General features: G+C 41.4%; 1 protein-coding gene across 1 annotated transcript in view; it reads left to right on the top strand.

Annotated features, from left to right (window-relative positions):
* The first annotated feature begins 3,624 nt into the window (after positions 1–3,624).
* The window catches only part of inppl1 (inositol polyphosphate phosphatase like 1), a 33,436-nt gene continuing 10,294 nt past the window's right edge, over positions 3,625–26,766 (top strand). Inside the window, exons 1-10 of the mRNA XM_022748524.1 lie at positions 3,625–4,014; positions 10,869–10,932; positions 11,629–11,776; positions 11,866–11,947; positions 13,422–13,568; positions 13,967–14,057; positions 14,925–15,014; positions 15,824–15,922; positions 17,360–17,510; positions 18,197–18,303. Coding sequence (XP_022604245.1) covers positions 3,839–4,014; positions 10,869–10,932; positions 11,629–11,776; positions 11,866–11,947; positions 13,422–13,568; positions 13,967–14,057; positions 14,925–15,014; positions 15,824–15,922; positions 17,360–17,510; positions 18,197–18,303 — 1,155 coding nt within the window. The 5' untranslated portion in view covers positions 3,625–3,838. The remainder of the gene's footprint in view (positions 4,015–10,868; positions 10,933–11,628; positions 11,777–11,865; positions 11,948–13,421; positions 13,569–13,966; positions 14,058–14,924; positions 15,015–15,823; positions 15,923–17,359; positions 17,511–18,196; positions 18,304–26,766) is intronic.

Here is a 26,766-nt window from a genome sequence, read left to right as displayed (position 1 = left end):
CCATCAACTCTGTGTCCATGAAGCTGTGATCATTTACTACTTGGACATTGGAAAATATCCATGCAGTGCAAAATAAATGGGATCAAATTCAACCTCAAAAAATTGTGAGCAGTGATGGATTGTCAGCTCTAAATACAGTTTACACACACACAAAATACAAGATTATAGTTTCACCACCAAAATGTAGAAATAGCCAAAATCAAGACAGCACAGCAGTTTTGAGTCTAGGAAAGTATATGTAGAAGATTTGAAAATCTGTGTGGATAAAGAAAATAAAACAAAAATAAACTTGTGCCTCTGTACAAAGCATGATGGGACATGCCACATACTGTATTACTGCACAGCTCTGGGATGTCATTTCTCTTAAGTGCAGAGAAATCCACAAGACTGTGGATCAGCTTAATAACCCCTTTTTAACCTCAACCACCGGTGAGGAAACTGCAAAACTGACCCAGGATCTGCTTTGAGGGTGAATGTTTCTCTACATTGGGCCTAAGCAGTGGGCTCCACTGCTTGGTAATTATGGGGTTTCAGTCCCCTGTGTGTGTGTGTATGTGTGTGTGTGTGTGTGTGTGTGTGTGTGTGTGTGAGTGAAAGGGTGAGGAAGAAAAGGACAGGGAGAAAGAAAAAGAGAGAATAAGGGTGTGTTAATGTCTCTTTTACTCCCCCTATGTTTAAGTGTGTTTTAGTGTCACACAATCTCTTTACGTTTGTGTGTGTGTGTGTGTGTGTGTGTGTGTGTGTCTGTGTGTGTGTGTAAGTGTGAATGCCACGTGTATTCAGATCTTTGAATAAGTCTTATGATTGGTCAGCTGGTGTGTGTTTCTACAAGATTTGACAACTGAGGTCCTTGGCAGATCAAAGATAAATTTGAAATATACATTTAGTAACTTTTGTGCACTCTGTACTTTCGTAATCATGGCCTGAGATAATTAATCTATTAATTTAAAGTCACTTTTGAAAATAACGGATATATAATCAGGTGTGCCAAAGTGCTGCTCCATTTCTGAGGCTTTCACACCTTTCTTGATGATAGCACTGTATAATTCAGCGTTGCAAGTTCCACTGTGAAACCCTCTTTTCTCAGCATGAACTGTATGCATGCTGCTCCTATCAAAATAGAATTATGCCATTGCAGAAGTCTGGTAATTGGGACCATAACTGACCCAACAGTTTTTTTATTCAAACATGAGCATAACAATGCTTCAATATCATCTGTTACCACAACACTTAAAATACTCAAAATACTTAATGTGGGTTTGAATAACAGACCATGTTTCAACCACCACCATCCATATGTCATAATCCCATCAATTTCCATAATGCAGTTGACATCATGTATGTCTAATGATGTCAAGCTGAGCCTGAAAAGCTGACTCTGGGATATCCACACAGTGTAGTGTGGCCTGATTACAGTGGCCTCAAGCAACTCTATCACCAAAAAAAGAAAAAAGAAAAAAAAAGAATGGACTCTTTTGGAATGGACTCTGTTTTGCAGGTTACAACATGGTCTGTCATCTGGCCACATCCTCATGCTCAACAAAACAAAATCTGAAGAATGGCCATTGTCTGAAAAGTAGTTTACCCATTGTTCATCCATCCAACAATTTTGTTTTCAGTTGTGTATTCGGAATCACAGCCTCAGCGTGCTAGCTGTTGCAAGGCTATAGCTTTTGAGTCTTGTAACAATTGTAGCAGTAAGATACAGAAAAAGAAAATGTGCAAAAATGTGTTATTTGTAAGACATTTTGCAGACAAAGTAGTTTTATTATGGTGTGACATCTTGCAACAAACTTTTATGATCTCTGTATGCAGACATATTGTTAAGCCACACTTCAGTCCACTCACACACACACACACACACGCACCCACACACACATACACAGAGTGATGCCATAGCCAGAAATAGCTTTGGGATGGCTGCTGTCCCTGTGGCTATTAATACTCAGTTTTTCTGAGGTCATTGGCAACACACACCACCATGCCCAACTCTCTCTCTCTCTCTCTCTCTCTCTCTCTCTCTCACACACTTTAACTCTCCCTCTTTCTTGTGTGTGTTTGTGTGGTTGGGGGTGGGGGGTTGGGGATATCCATACCACATTTTAGGAGAGTCAGACTTTTTGTGGGCAACTAGAGGAAAAACAATAAATAAATAAAAGAACGACTAAAGTCAGAATAAAGTGCTGTGAACTCCAAATTGGGTTGGTTGTTTCCTGTGGTTTGCCAGTCCTGCCCTTAGGTGCACCTTGTCGGAGATTGCTTGTGTGTGTGTGTGTGTGTGTGTGTGTGTGTGTGTGTGTGTGTGTGTGGTCTGGAAAAGAAAAGAACTGCATAACTGGATTGGAGCTTGTGTTGAGAAATTACTCAGCTTGGCCTCCTCAGCGGCTGCAGGTCAGTAATATTCAAAGAAAAAGCCCTCTGGCATTAGTGAGGGCTTTGACCACGTAGGCTACAACTTAGAGCCGTGATACAAGAGTGGAGAGGAAAAAACAGGTAATTTATGAGTTATTTTGTGATCGCATAGTAGCTACAATATCTTTTAGTTCACATAGCTTTTTATACATATGGGTGAAAATTGGATTTCATTTGCTGATTTTATTCTAAATGGTGTGAGAGTACTTAAAGCAAGCATCACAGAAACTTGAGCCCATGCCAAGTTCCCACAGGATATACGATTTTGAAAACATATATGGTGGATAGGACAACAAAGGGGAAAACTGTACTTTGGTGCAAAATGTATTTGGATCTTAAGTAAAACTAGTGATACTACTTTGTGAAAATACTCAGTTACCAGTGAGGGTTATAAAAGAAGACACAATTATTATGAGAATGAAAAACAAAAGTAAAAGTACTCATAATGAGCAACAGCCCCTTTCATGTCGTTGTTTTATTGTATGTCATATTACTGGACTATTATTAAAAAGAAAGAAGCATGTAAGTGTAAAAAGCAATTGAATGTTGTAGGCGGTGAAGGTGGGGCTAGTTTTAACTGCTTTGTACACTGTTGGGTAGATCAGTCTACAACAATGCATTATGTTTTATTTGTTGATCATATATTTTGTATGTAAACTCTTAACTTACAACGTAATTAAAGCTGTCAGATAAATGCAGAGGAGGGGAAATTACAATAATTATCTTTCAATGTAGTGAAGCATTTGTATAAAGTTGAATAAAATAAAAGTACCGCACGATTTTACAGTAAATGTAGTTACTTTCCACCACTGCCCTCTTCTCTACCAGTCAATTCCTTTACTTCACTTTCTCTCCATCCCTCCTCCTTCCTCTCTTTCTCACAGTATCTCTATCCCACCATCCCTCCTTCCCAGGGAGCTATGTCAAGTTACCTAGAGCTAGACCTAACGGGAAACAAACGTTGGGTGAGTTTGCCCCTGGAATAAAGTGTCTCACTCTAAATTCGCCAACAGCCTGTTTTATTTTGAAAATTCTCACAGGAAGTGTTTTGTATTGACACTATGTAGGTGCTGACGCGGGTCGTCACCGCTGTTGCTCCCCGGTCTCCAGTGTGGATTTACATACCCTGGTTTCCGTGGGACTGGGAAGCGAAAGAGGAGGGTGGCGAGCCTTTCAGGAACCGAGGAATCAGCCGCAAACGGCGCAACTTCACAAATTAACAACTTGTTGCCCCGTTGTCCCGTTGTCGGTTTTCTCGTGCCAGCTCTCTGCCGTCGGAATAACGTTTACGGTACTTTTCTGCGCTTCTCTCGGCTGTCAACTGTTCTCTCTCTGGATTATTTTTCTAGTCTGGAGGAGGGCTGGGAGCTTTTTCTGAGAAGTCGGGAAGCAGCTTGAGTTGAACCCGGTTTGAAGGGCTGTGGCCATGGCCGGGGGTGGTGGTGGTGGGGTTTCTCCGTTGGGGCCCGCACCGCCAATGTGGTATCACCGGGACCTGAGTCGAGCGGCGGCCGAGGAGCTGCTAGCCCGGGCCGGGAGAGACGGGAGCTTCCTGGTGCGGGACAGCGAGAGTGTCAACGGAGCTTACGCTTTGTGTGTACTGTAAGTAACTTTGTCGCAGAAAAGAGAAACTTGTTTGAACCTAACTTTTGTTTGCGGTCTCGTTTTGCTTTGTTTACGGGAAAACGTTGTGCCCCTGCCAATGGTTTAGTTTAAATGGTATTTGAAGTTAACAGCTAGCACACATGCCTTCAGGGAATCTTGGGTTTTGTGTTCAAGTCACTGCCTCGTCTGTTACTACTCTGCAAACGTCTCTAGGTTGTGCATAAACTAAAGCATCATTTGCTTTTGTACAGTGTGTGATCAAATTGTTCTAGTTTAAGCCTGCGTAAAAAGCATTTGTTTATTTTCTCCTGGAAGGCAGTGAGTTGGAGAGACAGACTGCCTGTCTGCCCAGCAGTTAAACTCCTGCATGGCACACAACTTTAGGGCTGTCCCTGTCTGTCTAGAGTCTGATGTGGTCGCCTGCGGAGCCGTTTTTACAGGGCACACTGCTACAATCAGCCTGCGGGTTGTGAGCAGTGGCATTAAACTGAGTGCTGGTGGAGGTAAATATAAGCATCGGATGTTTTAATTGAAGGCTCGTTTAAGATCAGTGCAGTGGTGAAGCAGCCGGTTTAGCTGAGTTACACACATTGTCTTCACAGACACAGTATATCATAAAATAACAACAATCTGTATGTTAGAGTAGTATAGACCTTCTCTGTTTAAGAGGGTGGTGGAGGGCTGGGCGTCCTCTTTGCTAAAAGAAGTGATGAAACGCCCACCCACCATTACACAAGGGAGAGTTTGCCACCATTCATCTCCATGTTCGGTTAGACAATCAAGCTTCAATACAGAGACAGTACAATCAGTACTTACAATGACTCAGCCAAGTCAGATGAACCATGGAAAAGGAATGTTAAACTTTTAAAACTACAAATGACCAAAATGATTCACACGTCACCCCCATCGCCCACACAAAGTTAAACAGATGCATGGGCTACTGATAGTGCAGATGCAATAAATAAAAGGCCTGTGCCATGTGACACAAGACTCTGACATTGACTCGACCTACATCCCCTATCTGAAAGTTTACCCCATGCTGAGCTCCGTGTGTGTATATATGCAGACCAGCAGTACAAACTTTGCAAAACACATAAGAATATGCTAAACAATCAGTGGATTAATTGATATATTGATCAACAGAAAATCAATCAAATTATTTGAATAACAAATCATTTAATCATATCAGCCATTTGTCAAACATAAAATGCTAAATATTCACTAGTTCCTTCTCTTCAATAGTGATTTTGCTGCTTTTCTCTGTTTTACATCACTCTAAACTGGATGTCTTTGGGCTGTTGGTCAGACAAAACAATCTGAATACATCATCTTGAGCTCTGAGAAATTCAAACAAGAAATCACAATTTTTTGACATTTTGTACTTTAAATAATTGTCATGTATAAACACTACTGTTCTTGTCAAATGCAAACTGTCCAAAATACAATAAGTTTGACACACATTTGGCTACTAACCTATTAAAAATACCCAATCGAAGAGATTTTCTAAACATCAGTGACAAAACCCACGTTTCATTCTTTGCTGAATGCACTAGCAATTCAGTAGCTCACTCTATGACCAACAACATTCCTCGCAAACGTTTCCGGATTTATTCCCGCCTCAACCTCTCCCTTCCTCTCCCCTTTCACCTTTCATATCTTCAACCTTGTTTCATCTCAGAGATAGAGTTATGGAGAGAAGTTTACCAAACAGTGCCTCACAAAAAATGTTCCTGTTTTTTTATGCAGAATTTGTGCCTCCAGATATAAAAAAGTGACATAGTATCATAACATGGCAAAAGTGGCATGACATGGTCACCTTTACTGTTTACTATCACTCCTAAACAAGTAAGCAATACTGCTAGAATACTCTCAATACTCTCGTATAACATGGAATAAGTATAAAATGTAAAATGTAGTGCAAGTCCATCATCAAACTTTGCAGCTTTTCCGTTGCTCTCCTATATAACAGGAAACAATTAAAAGCTGACATTATAGTATATATTACAAAAGAAAAAAAAAGAACAACAGAGAGAAGTTACATAATTTAACCACATGTGTGCAGCCCCTAAATTACCGGATGTGAGCGGCAGTTGTTCAATACTGTGATTTGCTCACAACAGAGATATCGTCATTTAATACTCACAAGCAATCCAAGCTAAAGTCAGTGATCATTAGGGTAATGATTATGTATGTTGATTACCTTAAAAGAAGATGACACATATGAATTGGTGAAATGAATGTGGTTCTAATTTTCTGTACATTGCACCATTTAGTGTGTTAATTTTGAATTGTCAGTGGTGACTGTTTTTTGACAATGTATCATTGTCAATTCTCACTGATAACCTCATAAACACATGGGAAATTGCAAGGTTTCTGTTTATAAACCCTCTGAGGGACAGACAGTTCTCCCTGTTCAGAGGACCAGTATGTGTTACCACAGAATTAAAAAAATGATTTTAACTGTGACCATTTTAAATTTAAAGTTGAAGCTTCATAAATGCCTATCTGGGGAATCGGCATTGCCTGATGCTTTCTACTTTTCCTTTTTAAAAAATAAATGTTAAAATTAGATTAAAAAAATATTTGCAAAGCTTTGAAAATCATATGTCAGGTTGACTAGCTGATGTTGACCACACTGAAAGGAAGTCAAACTTTAACTGTGATCTTCAGTGTGACTTTTAGTATTTCAGAAAGTAAATGTTTTTTAGTTTTCATAAGATACACAATCAAATTATCGTGGTTCACAATATAAAAAACACACAGTTGCAGGTCACGTGGACAACAGTTGTTAGATCAGTTTCACAGAAACAAGTTGTCTATCTTATTATGTCTTTGAGAACAGGAGGCCAGTATATCCCAACAACCCCTGAAGATACAGAGGAAAAGATTATATGGTCAGACAATACGTTCATTTGTCACCTTTTGCTAATATTGCTTGGTTAAAAAAAAAACAAAAGAAAAAACCCCAAATTTCCAGGAAGTAAAATCTGAATCACCAGAGGCTTGAAAAGGTTCCAGACTGCTGAATGGTCGACTGTTTTTAGTCATGGCCCCGGTGTAGCATCCTGGAGGCTCAGGGCTGATGTGTATAGCAGGTCCTCTTGATGTTGAATGACTTTGTCTTTATCTCCTGAGCCCTTCAGCTTCCCCACCACACTGTCTACTGAAACAACATAAAACTCAACCTGAAATGTCACTGTAACTGCCACTGTAAGGGTTTAGACACATTTTAAAACCCATTTTTCAATAAAAAGGCAACATGTAAGTTAACCAAATTTATTTACTGTTGAACATAGTCAGATTGTCTTTGTCCAGTGGACTACAACATGGCACGGTGGAGGCTTGGAACACAATTGCGTCAATGTGCTGATTTAACATGGAAACTAGCTCATTTTAACTCCTCTACCAAGTGACCTCTTTTTGGATCCTGCCCACAAAACACATACATACCAAGACATTCTTTTTTAACCTGAACTAGACATAGCTTTTTGTTGAGCTTGCCCTTGTGACTTACATACACAGACATGTGTACTTCCTTTTTGAGAGCTGTGGAGGGACCAGTGTGTTTAGGAAGTGTTTCCACTCTGCTCTTGTCTGAGAATAGAAGCCGTAGCAGCAGTGGGACTGACTCCCAGGCCAGCTTGTTTGTGTAGGCCTTTGCCTTTCACTTCCTCTTACTGTACATCTAAGTCTGTGGACTTTGAGTTTTGTGTGTATGCATGCAGAGTTTAAGGTAATTCTGTGACTTTTGTAGGAAGTGACCACCATTTAGTATTTGTGTGCTAGGAGTGTTTGGTATCTATGTGCTACATATGGTTGCAGATAAAATATCTCAATGATATATAGTATGTGAAAGCACTTTCTTTAAAATTTTGCTGTATGTCTACACAGACATTGAGTTGTTTTCTATTTTTGCTGTCAGGACGATGTTCTTTAGTATCAGTGCAGCGCGTCTTAACATGTCAGGGTTCAGGCATGGCTCCCTGTGTTTCTGTAGGTGTTTGAAACCTAAAGGTTTCTGTGAAAGCATTCCTTACCGGGAAGGTGTGTGAAGTATATATTGCATTGCGGTGTTATCCTTTTTTAGATAGCTAGTTTTAGGTAGAAGTACTGTATGAAGTGATTTGGTTACATGATATGTTTTGCCATTTTATCCATGTAGCACACGGCTATCTTACAGCCTCCTTGCATCTTTTTTATTTTTTAGTTCTTACATATGAAGATGTTAGGATTCAGATCTACAGCTTTTATACCACCCTTATGCCAATTGCCATCAAGCTAAAAATCCTTCTGAAAATGATCCTAGCTTCTGTTTAACCACATCATCTTATGTAATTGGTATCAATATGGGATAGTGTATTCACTACATCAGTGTTCTTCAGAAAAGAGTCAAGCTAACCAATATTTTGTGATTTTACTATATCCCACAGTTTGTACTTAGCTTGCTCAATGCAATATCATGGAACAGGTAACATTTTGAAGTATATGTAGCAATAGAATAATATGTGGCTAAATATTGTAACTAGTCATTGATACACTGTGTTGATACACATGCTGTTTATGTTGCCTGTGCATTGTAAATACCAGAACTGAACGGACCCACTGCACTTTGAGTCAGTGGAGAGTGGAGTGCCTGATGACCAGGACAGACACAAAGTGGACAACAGAGCTATGAGGGAGGAAATTTACCTCTTGATTGTTGTTAACTTAAAGCAGTAATGAGTTTTGCCAGTGTGGGCTTCTATATGATCTTTGAGGAAGGTCATAGACTGTGTGTGTGTGTGTGTATGTGTGTGTGTGTGTGTGTGTGTGTGTGTGTGTGTGTGTGTGTGTGTGTGTGTGTGTGTGTGTGTGTGTGTGTGTGTGTGTGTGCGTGCGCGCGTCATTTGGATGAGACAAAACAAAAGGAGGTGACACTTTAAATTAACAGGGCAGAGGGAGTCAGTGGGGCAGTCATTACCCTTAACACAGACTGTTGTTGACAGGCCACACATACACAGTGTGCTTTGGGTCTGTGTCTATCCCATAATAAAGCCCTCTCTCTCTCTCCAGCCCCCCCCCCCCCCCCCCCTATATACTTTCGCTCTTCTCGACAGACAGTATTTACTTCCCAGACCCACAGAAATCTCATCAACTGCCAACAGGCACACACACACACACACACACACACACACACCCAGAATGCATTGTGTTTAAAAAATGACAGGATTAAATATGGATATGGTTTCACGGGCCAGATAGACAAAAGGAGCAATTCATCTCACTGACTGTGTTCATAGGTGGACCATGAGAGCAAATATTTTATATTTAAGTTTATACTTTTAGACATAACTCTTTTAGACATGATTTATGGAACTATTATTGGCAACAATCTAATGAATATGCTATGTTTAAATCAGTTCAACGTGGGGACCTCTGTTCTGTGTGGCTTAGCTCGACAAGTCCCATATCATTTAACTCTGATGCTCTGTGTTCTGTCAGATCAATTATGCCAAATCAAAAAACGTATCAAAATAGGACATCTAAAAGGTTTTGGCATCAGAACACTTACAGCAGGAATCGGTAATAAGCAGGCTGTAAAATCATAATTGCCCTCAGTAAGGAAATGGTCCAAAGGTTGAATGCAGTAAGAGGAAATTTAAAACACTTCATAATTCATTTCCAGAAACTGGAACCAGTTTTAAATTGCCTGTCAAGCACTGGCACAGTTTTATAGCTTGTAAAACTTCCTCTTGAATTAACACAAAATGTTGATTTGAGTTTCTGATGCCATCAGAAATGTAATAATGTTGGTCCACCTGTTATGGATGTTGTGCAGGTTTATTCCATGTCACTATGCTGGTCAATGGAAAAAATCAAGTCAATGTGACTCAAAAAGTTGATTCAGTCCAATTTCATGAAGTGAATTTAATACAACTGTGCCAGTATTTGTAAAAAAGTAATCCTGTAGTTGTTTGTTGTTGAAACACTCTCATATTTTATTCCACTTCGTGTCTTAGTTCCTGTAGGATACTGACCTGGAAAGACTGGAAAAACAGCTGAGTGGACAAGGCAGGATGAATTCCTGGCATGAATTTATCCTCCCACTGTTTTATATAGTGTATACAGACAAGTGCATACTGTAGGCACAGCGTGTAAGCAGAAGTAAAAGCATCACTGAGTTGTTTTGCATTGGATGCCATCCTCACACCCACGCTTATAAACAGATTCACAACCATGACGCACACATATACACCAACAGACATCAACCACAACATTTGCTTGGCAAAATTGGACATTGTGTGTCCGGTCCACTGAGCAGACATGAAGTGCAGACATGAAAATCATTAAACTCCAGCTTGTGGCTGCAGGCGTGTAGTCACGACTGTGCAATCACAATGTCAGCGCATTGATCTGTGATTGGTTTAAAAAATAAAAAAATAAAAAAAAAAGCTTGTGGTTCAATCAGAAATGCTGTTCACACCACAAATTCTGGGAGAAATTCAAGAAAGGATAGGAAGATATTTTTTGTGCCATCACTGTAAGTTTACAATGTATAAACACAAGGTTCAACTCTGTTCTGCTCTAATGTATCATGCTACTGTAAGGATAAAGCCCGCTCACAACTGTGACAGACAGCAACAGGTTGAAACTCTCTACAGCGTCTGAACCCCCTCGTGCTCATATATACATACACACACACACACACCCCTATCCACTGAGGTCAAGTCCAAGAGTGGGTGTGCGAATGTGAGACTTGAAATGGTTTTTTTTGTTGTTGAATCAAACAATAGTCTAAATATTATCTCTTCTTCTCTCATATCTCCCTCCCACTTTTGTTTTCTACATTTTCTCCAACTTTACTCCCATAGGTTTCAGAAGCACGTCCACACATACAGAATCCTCCCAGATGATGAAGGATTTCTGGCTGTACAGGTACAGAAAAGACACACACACACACACACACACCCACACGCTCTCTTTTTCTCTCTCATTTATATAGACACAGACACACACAGTCCACTGAGGTTAAGTGTATGTACATGTGTGCAGCAAAAACTGTATTTGCTTCAGTAGCAGCTGGCAGGCAGAGATGCTTTTGTTGGCTCTGAGCTCCCTCACTCTCACATATACACACACACCAACAGCAGCGTCTTTGTGCCTTGTGCCCAACAGCTGTGAAGTCCTCACCACCCCCAGCCACACGCACACACACATGCACACACACACACACACACACACACACACACACACACACACACACACACAGATGCTTCAGATGATCTATGTGGCTATCTCAGTTTAGACTGATTTTTAGGGTTGTAGCTGTGACATTGAAGAGAGTCTAAAAGTCTAGTTTTGTTTCCTGGTACTGAATTTGTTTGCAGGCAATGTTTACTAAAACAGTTCCTCCTGGTTTGAATTACATTTAGACTACTGGGTCATATGTGCTTACACAACATTAAATGTGGAACAATAGCGACCACCAGAGATTTCAATAACACGGCTAGTTGTAGCCAAGGAGTTTGGATGTAATTGTTATGTTCATACCATGTAGAAAATAACTCTCATTCTCTTCATCTGTCTCATGGTGTGTCCCTCCCTGTTTCTCTTCCTCCCTCCTTCTTTCAGACATCTCAGGGTGTGCAGCCTAAGCGGTTTAAGACGTTGCCAGAGTTGGTGTCTTTGTACCTGCAGCCCAGCCAGGGTCTGGTCACCACCCTGCTTTATCCCGTGGACAGAGAGGAAACAGCTGTCAGCGATGACAGAGACTATTCAGGTATCTCCAGAGCCTACAGACGCACACTCACATGGTCACAGTGACCTCCCTTTTGTCGCATTTTAACTCTCCTTTTCTGTGATTGGTAGATGGGGAGGATGAGAAGCCACCTCTTCCCCCTCGCTCTGCCTCCACCTCCACGCCCCCTGGACCAGACACACCCACAGACAGGTATGAAGTTTACACAGGACCTAATTTAAATGTGTATGAATTACTCTGATAATATGTAAGTGCAGAAACTACCTGCAGAGCTTTTTAACCATCATGCTAACCATTTAGTTCTCATCAACAACCATAATAGAAACACAGAACCACAGAACCACAACACACACACACACACACACAGGAAGGATGTTGTTTCACTGTGAATCAGATTATGTCATAAATAGTAAGCAGATGTATAATTGATGATATGAACTGATGTTATGACCGCACTGTGCCCCAGTCACTTTCACCATTTCTGTCACATGACATTAACACATCGTTACATATTAATATCAAACAATGACTCTCCTACACTCATGTTCATTAGCACGCACGCACACACACACACACACACACACACACACCCCCCCCCCCCACCCCCCGACTGCATATAGAGGGAAAGCCACATCCTGTTGAAAACCACATTGCTCACAGATGATGCAAGGCTTTAATGAGTGGGGGCTGTCATTTGTGTGCATGCAGATGTGTGTGTGTATGTTATTCAGATCTGTGTAGATTAACAAAAAACAAAGGTCAGTGTCTTTGCTCAGACTACTATGTGCTGTATTTTAACAGAGTTAGGAAATTGTATTAATCATTCTAGCAGGTGGTAGTTACTTTTTAAAGTTGCCGAGAAGAATTTTCTCAAACTGATGAGTGAAGTAACGGTAATCTGTGGGTTGTAGTAACTTTTGTCACAGTTTCAACTGTAGGTGAATTCAAGGAGCAACATCCTCCTTTCGTTCACAATGGTCTTCATTTGTGAAGTTGTCCATAGAAAGAAGTGAAGAATTGGCCATTGAAATCCCACTGTGACACTTTCTACACATGATTAATTACATTTTGCTAAACCACCAAAATGAGCGCAAAATACATGACAGATCAGAGACAGTGAAGGAACAAGACATCACCTTTTCGTTTTCACTTGACACTTGTAACAGTCTGCTGGTTTGCATGCTAAAAATAAGCCGTGGCTCAGGAAAATTTACTTAGCTTACTTAGAAGCCCCACTGTGGACCATATTAAAGGATTGTAAATGCAGAGATCTGTAGGTGCAAAAGCTGAAGTTTTAGTTGCAGAGACTAACACCTGGCCTTTTGTTGGCTCACATGGTTAAGTGAGTGTGTGGTTTTTGTTTTTTTTTGTGTGTGTCTGCATCTGTCCATGGCAGGGCAGACATAAGTCAGCTCACTGGTTCAGAGGAAGTATGTGATTCTAAAAACCCTGACTGCAGAGATAGAGTGCTCACAGACACACACACAGCTTTGCAAATGTGCCACTGACAATGCAGGACCTGACTGTGTAAAATGTGCAGCCAACATCTAATCACAAGAATGCTGTTTTTGCCTGCTTATACTGTAATATTTACACTTATGTTGGGTAATTGTGTGCATGTAGTGAAGATGGTTATAAATGCTCATTGGACTTTATTTTGTTTTAGCGCTCCAGCAGCTAATGGCCTGAGCACCATCTCCCATGAGTACTTGAAGGGCAGCTATGCTCTGGACCTTGAGGCAGTCAAACAGGGAGCCTGTTCCCTGCCTCACCTCAACAAGACACTAGTGGCCTCCTGCAAACGCCTTAATGGGTAAGACAGACACGCACACCAGCTCATACGTAGACACACATATTCCACAGTGCATGCACAGATACACAGAGCTATTCTTTCATGTATTCGCTCATCATGACACTGACATAACATATTTGTAAGGATTTGCTCTCTCTGTGTGCAGAGCTGCCTGCTACCTCATCCCTTTGTTTTGGTCACAATGACATGTTGCACATTCAAACACTGTGGAAAAAATGTAACAAAATATAACTTAATCACATAGCTATTAATCATCTGTTGTCAATCAAGCAGCCCCAACCTGCACACATACATACAGTAAATATCTGTTCCCTATAAATTGATCTAAATTAAGAGAAAGACGTGATTTAGAGAGGCATTTTTTAAAACTGTGGATCTCTTTCTGTTTCTCTCCTTAGGGAGGTGGATAAGGTTCTGTCTGGTCTGGAGATTCTGTCTAAAGTCTTTGATCAGCAGAGTGCCTTCATGGTCTCCAAGATGATCCAACAGGTACATTTTCTTTAACACAGAGTTGGATTTATACATACATATATGCACAGAGGTAGTAGTATACAGACATACAAGTGAATGTCATGAGGAAAAAGCTTTTTTTTCCTCCAGGGTCCTTTGGGCACAGCTGAGGTAGACTTAGTCATGCTACACTCATACATACTGCTATTGAAATGATTTATCTCAAGGAAAACTATGCACAGGGTTGTTTGTGTTTATCTGTGTGGTATATGTGCATGCGGAGATTTGTATTTATTATATTTGTAATGTTCTTCCATAGTTGTGCGTTGTTGTCTAACACATTTAAAACTTAGATGGTGTGTTTATGAGACAGGCGGAATGTCTTATTTTTTTATAGATTTCCATAAACGAATAGATGTGAAATAAAATCTTTTAAATCATCAAGTAGCTGTCTCTTAAGAAATGCAAATGATGGATTGACCGCTGTGCGAATTTCACAACCATCACAGAAAATAGAGGCATTGCTGCCTCAGCAAAATTATTTTTTCATTTGGAACTGGTGGCGTCAGTTCAGTAATCACTCTAGTCATGAAGCAGAAGCACTTACACCAACATGTGGTTTTATGTTTAAATAAAAGCTGATTTATTTACACATGGATAGACAAGTTATGCAGGCTTAAGAACAATGTACTGTGTAATTGTGAAATGTGTGTGTTTGCTGTGCAGTTTTACACGCTGTACCATTTTTTTGAAAGCCTGGGTGAAACACATCATGGGTGATTTCTGAAATCTTCCACCATGAAATCTAAATTTTTTTGTCCTTGAAACCTGTTTTACTTTGGTCTTGCTCTTCTCTTCAAACTGCACAGCTTGCATGGGTTCTAATTGCTTTTTTCCCACCAACAGTCAGTGAATCAGGGTGGAGACCAGGAGTTAGAGAACCTTGTGACTAAGCTGGCAATTCTCAAAGACCTGCTGTCGTCCATAGAGAAAAAGGTACTTACATATATTCAGTCATGTGTAGGCATGCACCCTCACACATGATCACTTCTGCTCCCTGTGTGTGTGTGTGTGTGTGTGTGTGTGTGTGTGTGTGTGTGTGTGTGTGTGTGTGTGTGTGTGTGTGTGTGTGTGTGTGTGTGTGTGTGTGTGTGTGTGTGTGTGTGTGTGTGTCTCTCTCTGTTACTTTCTCTTTCTCTACTCAGTCAGATGCACAGCTGTTAGTTTGAAGTGGTCAGTCTAGATAACCCTCTCCATTTGACCATGAAGATGAAGACTCGAGGCTGGTGTGTGTGTTGGGGCCTTGACATACAACATATAGAGGAGAAACAGATGGAAAGTGATGGAGGGATTTTGTGACATTTTTGCCATTTGTGTGTTTGTGTAATTCTCAGGAAGCAGGAAGGAGAGGTTGTGTCATGTAGGTCATAACAGTAAAGGATTTAAGGCGTAGTTTTTTTTTGACCAGCTCTGCCATGTTCATATGTCAAATTGTTTTGCGATGGACTTGGTTTGTAAGGAAGGTCTTTATCTAGCTTGGCAGGAAATGGCCTCAGTGCAATCAAGCTGTGTGTCTTGACTCGTGTGATGTCACTGGCTCCACCTTCTCTGCTCCTGTTAGATCACACTCTGGAAATGGAAAACTCCTTCCTTGTTGACACTAACACTAAAGCTGAAAATAATACAGTTTATCTCTGTATGTCTTTTTTTTATGCCCATGTCTCTTTCCCTCTTTCATTTTTTCATCATACTTCTACCAATTGTTTCACCTCCACCCCTCTCCTTCTCTTTTTTCCCCCTCTCAGGCCCTGAAAGCTCTCCAGGACATGAGCTTGTCCTCACCGTGCTCCCCTCCTCCTCTCTCCATGCGTCACAGCAAAGCAATCCCTGTGCAGGCCTTTGAGGTATGCATGCATACATACACACATACATAACGCACACATATCACCCACACACTTTTTTTAGTGGTTGTCTTCCTGCAGGGTGATGGAGGTAATATCAACATTTTTAGCAATTATCAAGACAATCAATGGTCACAAAGCCAAATTTCCCTTCCTGGGCAGTCAAGCTCTGCTCTATTATCAATTTAGGTATTCACATCATTATCAAAATCTTAAAGCTTTTATATTTCCTTTTTTTTAACAAGGCAAGTAATCTCAGGAAAAGATCAATTTCCTGAGGTGACGCAACAATTCCAGATGTGATTTATTATATGTTACTATCAAGGAATGGCGGTTTTGTTTCACAAAGGACAGATTGAACCTGAATTACAATAAAACACCCCCTGAAGTCAAGTACTCCTCAACACACTGCAGTGGCTGATGTGAGACCAAAAGAATGTTTGCAATGCACTTCCTGTTGTATTGTCATATTACACTTTCAGCAGTGGCATTGTCAGATGAAATGGTATTAATAACTCTTGGTATCATATGCCCATCTACAACAAGTACATAAGTAAGTGAGTGTAACTTGTAAATTTGTATAGTGGTCAGAAGATTATAGTTTTTTTTATTTTGAAAGTGCCTCGTAGACATAGGAAGAAAACTGTTGTGAAGTTGTAGAGAAAAGGAGAAAAAATTGGATATATGTATGGATAGAGATTCGGTGGAGAATAAGGGGGATAGAGGAAGAAAAAAGGAAAACAGAGTGGAGAGATAAATATCAGGGGGAGAACTTATGGAAGCAGGTGAGACAGAGGAGGAAGAGGAGATGAATGATTTGAAATATTAGTTTTCAGCCAAGTCTGCATTCTGGTGATATCCTCTCAGCGGCTTCCTGTTTCACAGGAACAGAAGTGTTGTTACAATGACGAGATAGCTTTAAGATGCGGCATCTTGAATCTCCAACTGACGCACAAACAGACCCCATTGAGGTGACTCAAAGAGAGAATTAATGTCTGTCCTGTGGTTCACCATTTTTTCTGAGAAATATCGAGTCCTATGTTTCTATGTACAAGCTCTATGGATTCTAATAAAATAAAGTCTGCAGTCAAAATTTCCCCAAGTCTGTGTTGATCAGAAATTTGTTAACTGTCTTATAAAATTGATATTGAGAGAATCAGGACATTTGGTGTGTGGTCATCAAAATTACTGCTTTTTGTTTTCAGATATGCTGCCTGCTGTCGACAGATTGCTGACTGCATATAACTGAGATAGATTTAGCTCTCTGTTAATGCCTCAGAAGCAGCAAGCTTGTTTATGTGTCAACAACAGAAGGAGAGAGTGCTGAGGGGTCTACCACTTTCACTTTGGAGACCCCTGGTGGTGTGAGGATTTAATATGGTCTGAAAGTAAAGAGCTCTGTGGTCACGTAAACCTTTTATATGCTCTGGTCCACTACAGGTAAAGCTGGATGTTTACCTGGCAGAACTGACCAAGATAGGAAAGAGTCAGAAGTACACTCTGTCTGTGGATGTAGAGGGAGGACGACTGGTGGTGATGAAGAAGGTGAAAGACAGCCAAGAGGACTGGACCACCTTCACACATGACAAAAGTGAGAAACCCACACATACTCCATACATAGTAACCACAGTGTTTTTTGAACTGTGAGATGGGTAATCAGTGTTTCCCTCAGGAAATTAGTGAGCAGAAATTTGTGTGACAGGTGATAAACAAGTCGGTGACGCATCTTGTCTCATGATAACTTTAGTTGGTAGATGACAGCCTAAACAAAGGCCACATTCACTAAATTGGAAATGTCATTTTCTCTGTGAAATAGCGCCTCTACTCTTTTTATGGATTGTTGATGTTTTATTTTTAAAAAGCGTGTTTATTTTTTATTTTGGTAGTGGAGGTGGTCTTGAGGTGAAGTGGCTCGCCTTTGCTGCACAACGCTGCAAGAAACTCTGAGTAATGTGTCAGATTTAGCTGCCACCATGGAAACAGTTTTAGTGTCTCTGGACTCCAGGGCAAGATATTAAATATATTTAATGTGGATCCAAACTTTTTTATTCTTGATGGTAGCTGTTTGAGACACAGTTGAGGTGAAGACATAAAAAATTATATGAGGATTTAATGACAGCTTTTTTTTTTTTATTACAATTTTCTTTTATCCACCTTCATTGACTTTAGCCTCATTTAAACCTCTCAATCTATTGTTTGACCTCCCTTGCTTTCCCTCCGGATCTTTATCTTTAACTCCTGTCTGTCTGTGTTTTCGTCTGTCTCTGTCTCTCTCAGTCCGTCAGCTGATCAAGTCTCAGCGGGTGCAGAATAAACTGGGCATTGTTTTTGAGAAGGAGAAGGACAAGAGCCAGAGGAAAGACTTCATCTTTGCTAGTGCCAAGGTCTGCATACACATGCACGCACATGCGCTCACACACACACAGTCTCTCTCTCTCTCTCTCTTTCTCTCTCTCTCTCTCTCTCTCTCTCTCTCTCTGTCTTCTCTCATCTCGTCTCGGCTTTCTCCTTCTCTCTCGCTCTCTCTCCTCTCTTTTCTAAATCTAAGAAGGCACAATCTTTCATTGGAATATGCAAATACCTACCAGCAGACATTACAGTGTATACACATTCATATTCAAATGGACAAGGAAATACTCTCACATTTACCTTATTTATTTATATATTCAGAATTAGACTAAGGACACTGAAAGGGGCCAAGCTTTTTGGCACAGACCTGTATACATGTGTCCTCTATGAATTCAGCTTCCACTGCGACTCTTACTATAATGTGAGTCACATACATCTCTGCACTGCTTTTTCTCTTTAGATATTTCTATTTTGGGAAGAAAACTTGATGGAAAATATCAACGAGTGTTATCTAAGCTCACATACATCAAAATGTTTAAAGATTTAATGAAAGCACATATACACACACTGATTGATAGGTAACTTTAAGTGCTGCTGCTTAAAAACAGGGTGCCTTTTGTGGCAACTTCCACTCACTGATTTGTGTGTGTGTGTGTGTTTCAGAAGCGGGAGGCGTTTTGCCAGCTGCTGCAGCTGATGAGAACAAACATTCCAACCAGGATGAGCCAGACATGATTTCCATCTTCATAGGCATCTGGAATATGGGTTAGACACACACACACACACATGCACACATGCACACATTATCTAATATAACTTGGGTTAATAGCAGAACATACTGATCTATCATATATTGTAATATGTTGCACTGAAAAGTAACAGTAAGTATTTCCAGGTCATGACATTAATATTTTTGATGAGAATGTAGCATTTTGATCTTTGGTCTGGTTGTTTAGGCTCAGTGCCTTCGCCTAAGTCTGTGGCCTCGTGGGTGTTGTGTCGCGGCTTGGGAAGACTCTGGACGAGATGACGGTCACCATTCCTCATGACCTTTATGTGTTTGGAACCCAAGAAAACTCAGTGTGTGAGCGGGAGTGGGTGGAGTCACTGCGCTGCATGTTGAAGAGCAGACAGAACTGGAGTATAAACCGGTGAGGAAGCAGGCCATCATGCTGAATGTCACATCCATTGATTAAACTGGTGTTACTTGTGCTTGCTCACACCTACCAATCCGTTTAAGTCACGCAGGAGTAACAAGAAAAAGTGGAGGTGATATGTTTTAAGAAGCTAAAACTGAAGATGACACAGCTATTTTTGTACAGAGATGGTGCAGTAATTATGAGTATAGGCTCCTCACTGTCTATTGTCCTTGTTTTGTAGATCGCAGTGCAGACTCTGTGGAACATTAAGATTGCTGTCTTGGTGAAACCTGAACATGAGAATCGAATCAGCCACGTGGGAATGTCCAGTGTCAAGACGGGCATCGCCAACACACTGGGTAATTACAGTGCTCAGTCTTCCCTCTTCAATCTTTTTATTTGAAAAAAAATAATGATTGATATGATTCATTACTGCATCTCTGGATGAAAACATGACTTGAATTAAGAAACAAAAAAAAAGAACAAAAACTATATTCTGTTTTTTTTTTTTCTATAAATAATGGTTGTCATTACTGTAATGTATTTAGCTTGTATGTTTGTTTGGATTGTTTCCTGGGTAACAAAGGAGCTGTAGGTGTGTCCTTCATGTTCAACGGGACATCTTTCGGTTTTGTGAATTGTCACTTGACATCAGGGAATGAGAAGATTGCCGGTACGTACCACAGTCCTGACACCATTATTTGTTGGCTATGACTGTGAGGACGTCCCACTTGTTTTTAGTTACTTCCATGTGTTCTTGACTATTTTATTTCACGGTCTTGTACTTTTAAACCTTTACACTGCAATTTTACTTTGTGGGGACTGAAAATGTCTTTCCTGTTGGTTTTGTGATTTAATACTTTTACAGTGTGTCAGAAAACATCTCACACACACACACACCACACACACACACACACACACAGCACACACACCAACAGCACACACAGAAGTGACTAGTTTGCACTTTATTACATAAAATACATGTGACCTTTGACCGCTGCAGGCGGAACCAGAACTACCTTGATATTCCTGCGGCTGCTGTCACTAGGAGACAAACAGCTGAGCTCCTTTGACATCTCGCTGCGGCTTCACACACCTCTTGCTGGCTGGGAGACCTCAACTACAGGCTGGATATGGATATACAGGTGAAGAGAACACACACAAAATCAGACAGCACACAGATGATGAAATGAGCAAATTTAGATGAAACCTTATTTTTAATGACCCTGCCTGCTTTTGGTGTCTGCGAACGGGTGTGCAGGAGATCTTAAACTACATTTAACAGGAAGGAGGTTTGAGCCCCTGCTGAGGGTGGATGGCCAGCTCAACCCTGGAGAGGGAGAAGAAAGTCTTCCTATCGCTTTGGTTAGTAAGCCTGAGCAGTACTGGTTTACTATCTCTTTTCGTGGTACAATGAACATATTCCTGAGTGCGAGCCAGTGATTTCTTTTTTGTCTTTCTTTTCTTTTAGCAGTGCGGTCAAAGAATAAGACTCTGTCCTCTCTGTGCTACATTCTTCATTGTAGTGTTCATGCTGTTTTTTCTCAAAAGTAAGCATTAACACACAGGATGTGAACTAGTCAGCGTTCTGTCTGTGGGCAGACAAATTCAGCTGACGTCAGATCACCCTCAATGCCAAAGGAGGGAAGAGAGAAGTGCCTTTTTGTTTTAATGATTATTACTCATTATCGGCAACTGAATGTGTTAGGTTTAGATTTATTGATGGCTTAATAGAATGCTAGGCTTTTGTGCCTTTACACTTAACTGCAACAAATTGTAACAAGAAATGTGTGTATCTTCTTGCTCGGCAGCTAGGTAGCGCGAAAGAGCATCTCGTTCCCGCCACCTACCGTTATGAACGTGGCTGCAAGGACACATAATGTAATGGCAGAGCAATAAGAGCCACAGGGGTTGTTTTATCTTAACTTAACCAACATCACAGGACTTAGTTCCCAGCCTTTCTGACACGTGACTTACCAGTACTTGTAATTTCTCTCTCTTGTTGGTCATGCCTGATTAATCCTGCTGTGTGTTCCTGCTACTTTTCTCAGTGTCTGTTCACTAGTCTAGATGAGGACGAATGTCCATCCCTGGTGTGAACAGGATGCTTGTGGAAGTCGTATCCAGAAAACACATCGTCTGCAACTCCTATGGTGGAGACATCGGGCAGAAAACTTATTCCACACGTCATTTGTTTTCAATTCAGTGTAAACAAGTGTCAACTGAGTAAAAGGTGGTTAATTTAACCTAAAAACATTTTAAACCATCTATATATGGGCTTATACTAGCAATAAATTATTATTGATCCAAACAAGGAGAGCTAATTAGCAAGGCCTCTTTTGTGTTTATCAGGCTGTACAGATGAAATATAGTGACCAGTGATACTACCCTGTCTTCGCTACATTTGAGGTGGGGGTTTGACCTCTCCAGTTTGTCTCCAAGAAAGGTACAAGTGAATTAACTTGAAGCTCTTCAGAAAGTAAATATATTTAAGTTTTTCTTTGGTTACCTTTCATTCTTCTACTGTCAATCGCTCTGCTTGTGGTCTCACTTGTGGTGTGTCTCTCTTTGGTTCTGTCTCCTTTTTTTAGCTGCAGGTGACAATCAGGCCATAATGGCTGAGTTTCAAAAATATGAGTGGACTCTGTGCATGGAAAATGCAGCAGATGGTCTGTAGCATATTGCTTTTTCAGAACTGTTGTGATTTGTTTTCGTTTTCAGCTGAACTGCTGACAGTGGATATGCCTCCTGTGAGTCTGGTTTGATGACTACGCACTGAACTTGGAAGACCAGAAATAAGCAGGATGAGTTAAGCTGAACAGAGGGAAAATATATATAATGTGCGCCTGTTACTCATTTTTTGGCCCAGTGAGTTGAGTTTGCAATCACAGCTTATGTTTTCACCAAGATTGGGATTTGTATGCTATATAAAGTTCATGTCTGTTTCTACTTGCTGTATGAAGAGCTCGCTCATTTTTCTGCATTTTCTTTCGCACTGAGCAAACATTTAACAAGTAAATGACTAATTCTTATATTTATGCTTTGTACATGGTATTCGATTTTGCCACCCACTCACCTCCAACTGTTTCTATGTAGGTCTGCCAAAAGTCTTTTCAGAGCAAGGCTACATGCGAGTTTGAGAGCATCGAGCTTATGTGAGACAGCGAGCAGAAGCGCAAGTTTCTTCATTGAATTTTCCAACTTGTCTGGAAGGTGCGATGAACATGTCTGCACCTTTTGCAGTGAGCTCATTCACACATTTAGGGCTTTTCCACAGTCAGAAATCCACCAGGAGTTTACCAGCACAGGACAGGGTTTCTGGAACACTCCAGAAAGTGGATGTAATAAATTTATATGCTGTTTCTTCTTTTCATAATCCCTGCCTCCATCCTCCCTATCTCAGGCAGTCAAGTATACTTTAAACTAGTCTCCATTTTTGACCCATGCTGCATCCCACCAATCCTGTCCCACCATATTACTTTTGAATGAAATGCAATAGAACATCTCCCTCCTCTTCTTCGCTTCTCTCCTCTCCTCTCCTTCCCACTCGTTCCCTTTGGGTCCCTCTCCCGCCATCCCGCTCTGCCCTGCATTTCTCTCTCTGTTTCTCATCTGGTAGAGTTTAAGGAAGGAGGCTTATGAGAACGACAGTTGGCAGCGCAGCGACAATGTCAACCTTTCCCCTGCCGTGTGGGCTGGTCCAACAAACAGCTACAAGACGCTAAAACCTCTTCTCTCGAGATTCGAGTATCGTTCAAAGGACGCAACATCTGCTGCTAACAGTGAAAATCAACTGGATGGATATGATTCCTACGGTATATGAAGAAGCGTGTTACTTGTTTTGTCGTGTGGCTGGTCCAAATTAAAGTTTGTTTCTTTTAGTCTGACAAACCATGTTGTGTTTTTTCCGCGCTGCCTCAGGCAGAAAGTGCGTGTTGGCTCTGAATCAATGATTGGCAAGCACAGCACAGCAGTTCCACACCTACCTGTCCCATCCGTGGCGAGGAACACAGGAAATATGCAGGGGGTCCATGAGGGTCAGAGTCCCCCTCTGAAAGAAATGGGAACCAGGGAGAGACTCTACGGTAATGCACTGTAGACCTACTGTGTGGTGATAGTCTGGTGTACTGTGTGCTTGAGTTGGAGAGAAAGCGCTAGTTCCATTTAAGAGCCAGTACAGTTTTTTTAACATACCTTTTTAAGCTTTAAAGAATTTGTACACATGAATTGTCCAAATGGTGAAGTTGGGAAAATTTTTATTGTTGTGTTTCAGAGTGGATCAAGTGTGGACAAGGAATGAGACAGGTGGACCTAAAGGGACATCCATGATGGTGTCAGAGTGGGACATGAATATGTGAAGTGAGTAACTTCTGCTTCTTTATAATAAAAAAGTTTAATGTAGCTTCATAGTAAAATGCAAAAAGCTGAATGTTTCATTAGCATTCTTCAGAGGAGAAAATTCTATATTACCTTCTCTGTGTATGGTTGTACATTATATTGGAGACACCCATGAATCCAAGGTAAGAATGAAAAATTTTTGTGGGCCAGTTTTTAGAGACTTGTATTTTGATGGAGTACAAGTATGGCTTTATAATTCAGATGGGGAAGACATAACTATTTTTGAAACATGCATCTCAGTGTTGTTAAAATGATATTGCATTTTTTTTTTCTCTTTTCTTCCTAAACTTTCTGTAAACTGTGTACTGTTTTAATACAAGAAATATACTATAAATAGATGTAATTTAAAAATATTTATCGATATTGTAGTGAGGGAAGGTTTTGCCCTTAGTAAAAACAAGAAAAAAAAAAAAGATGCGCTGCACACTCCCTGGTGAATTTATCACCCTGGCTCTGTGGCCGAAGAAGCTCCATCAGACGTGGCCTGATGAAAAATAAAGATTAAAAATAAATATTTTGAGGAAAGTCGGCCTGTACAACATTGTACAACCTTTGTTTCTTGGTATGTTCAGTATTTTCTCTCACTTGCCAACTTGTAACTTGTTCTGTTGTGTCCACGCCTGAAGGCCATCTGTGTTTCGTAACAGCATTTAGGAGAGCTGGGCAAGGTCAGTGAGGAGGGAGAAAGGAGACAGCAAAGGAGGAAACTGCTGCATAGGTACAGGCACAATTCATGTTAATCACACACACTGATCAGCCAAACACACCTTCAGATTTTACAGACCACGTTTGATATGGATAAGTTTCAGGCAGCTGAACAGTTTTACACCGTGACAGCATTAAACAATACAAAAATCAAAAACCATTTGTTCTGTTGCCTTTCCTGTACTGAAGAACCTAAGCAAGATGCATGCAGATGGGTGATTCCATCCCATCAGCAAGAACAGTGTCAATAACCCCGGCCTACTACATCCCTGGAGGGCGTTCCAACCAGTCGGCAGCTGCTTCCTCCTCACCTGAGCTTCTCCCATCTCCTCCGTCCACAAACCCCAGGCAGCTAAAGCCCCTCCTGCCGCCTCAGCTGGAGTCTCGGAACCAAACCCTCCTGTGCGGCCGTCAGGGCCCCATCACCCACGCAGACACATGGCAGGACACGCGCGGTCCGTGCAATTCAGTGAGGAGGGCCTGCCTCAGAAGACGATGGAGGGCACTTGTGGTGGCGGGGGCACAGGGGTGGAGGTGTCGCCGGGAACAGTAGGAAGCACACTGGTAATTGCGAGCCCCTCCCGAGTTCCCTCCTCGCTCCTCTTCCTAAGGGAGCACTGGAGATGGTTGCAGAAGTCCCCTTCCCCAAAGCCTCGCCCTGTTTACCCGGAACCTGGCCTGAGGTCAGGATCCCAGCAGCGAATCCCGGTGCCCGCTGGTCTCGGGGTAGGGCTTCCGGAGAGGAGGAGGGGGAGGCGGAGGGGGAGGACGGAGGGGGAGGCGGAGGCGGAGGCGGAGGCGGAGGCGGAGCAGGGGCAATTAGATCGACCCGTGTGTTCTGCTGGCTGCCAGATCGGCTAAGACATCTGAGTGAGAGTGAGTTTCCCCTGGACAGCCGCCACGCACTCCCTCAGCACCACATAGCCTCTGAGGGGGCAGTCCATGGGTTTAGGTCTGGACGCCTGCCGGCACCTTTCCGCACCCAGTAAATCCCATCAAAGAGAGTTATTGCAGAGGATCATGCCTGAGGAAGTGTGGGTGGTTCAATTAAAGTTTGCAATGTACACTTTAGGATTTGAGCTTATTCTCAGTAGTGTAGTCAGTTAGCCAGACACGGTTAGGCAGTATTTCTCTAGGCCATCCCAGGTTTTTATATTACGTTTTCTAAAAACACAAAAGCTTAACTATTTTTAGTTTTAGTGTTTTCTTCAATGGGGGGGACAAAAATCAAGCCAAAGCAGCTAGCATATTGTATCTTTGTATCTTTTATTATCTTACTGCATTCTGCGGGCAGAGTAATTGGTTCGCTACCACAGTTTTTTTTGGTGCTCCTGCTTTACGATTTCTCCTGTGCAGGCACTTTGGGGCAGCAAGTAGGTTCCTCTTTGTCACTGGTTTTGGGGAATCTTCAGTGGGGCGAATGGCTGCAGAGACTTGGGACTTGAGAAGGTATGAGCAGGGTCTTCTACAACAACGGTGGGATGACCTGGAGTTCTCAGGTACAAACACACATACACTCAGATATGTTGACATTCATGCTGTCTTTGCATGCAATTAGTGGGTGAAAATAAAAAGAGTTGAGGTAGTGATATAGTGTGAAAGTACAGGCCCAAAGTCTGTGTGGGATTAAAAAGCAAATCTACTACTCGTGGTTGTTATTCGTTTTGAAGTAAAATAATTATTTTAATTAATTATAGCGCACAGCCTTCAGTGTACTGTGTCTGCACCCTGTACTGTCATGCTGTCTGACTGAATAGCATGTTATTCACTAAATGTTTATAAAGGATTGATAGTGGGTTCCTGGTTCACGTGCTCCAGGGAAAGTAGGGTTATTGCCTGATCTATACGTGCTGTATGAAAAACGGTTTGTCAACTTTGTTCTGTTTTCTCATATCTTTGTATTGTTTTTCCACGCGACCATCACAGGAGGAGACCTGGAGGAGGGCGGGAGTGCTCGACCCTTGCCCACAAGCGAATCCTGCCTGGAGAGCTCAGGCAGCAGCAACAGGAGAAAGTATATACTGTAGAGCCGAAACTTGGTCCATATGACTGTTCCAAACTGGCTGGAAACCACAGCGCAGGTCAAGAGGCCAAGATCTCAGCTGAACTGAACTGAGGCCTGGAACTTGCCAATGGGTGACTGCGCAGAGCTGTGCCTTCTGGAGATGGGTAGGAGAATTGCACTCGCCATTTTTGGTACTTTCAAAAACACTATTGTTGAACCAACGTCCTTTTTCACATGGTACTGTATGGTGG

Source organism: Seriola dumerili, unplaced genomic scaffold (genome assembly GCF_002260705.1).
Source record: "Seriola dumerili isolate Sdu_G_001 unplaced genomic scaffold, Sdu_1.0 BDQW01000122.1, whole genome shotgun sequence".
NCBI classification, from domain to species: domain Eukaryota; kingdom Metazoa; phylum Chordata; class Actinopteri; order Carangiformes; family Carangidae; genus Seriola; species Seriola dumerili.
This window is presented reverse-complemented; position numbering and strand designations above follow the sequence as displayed.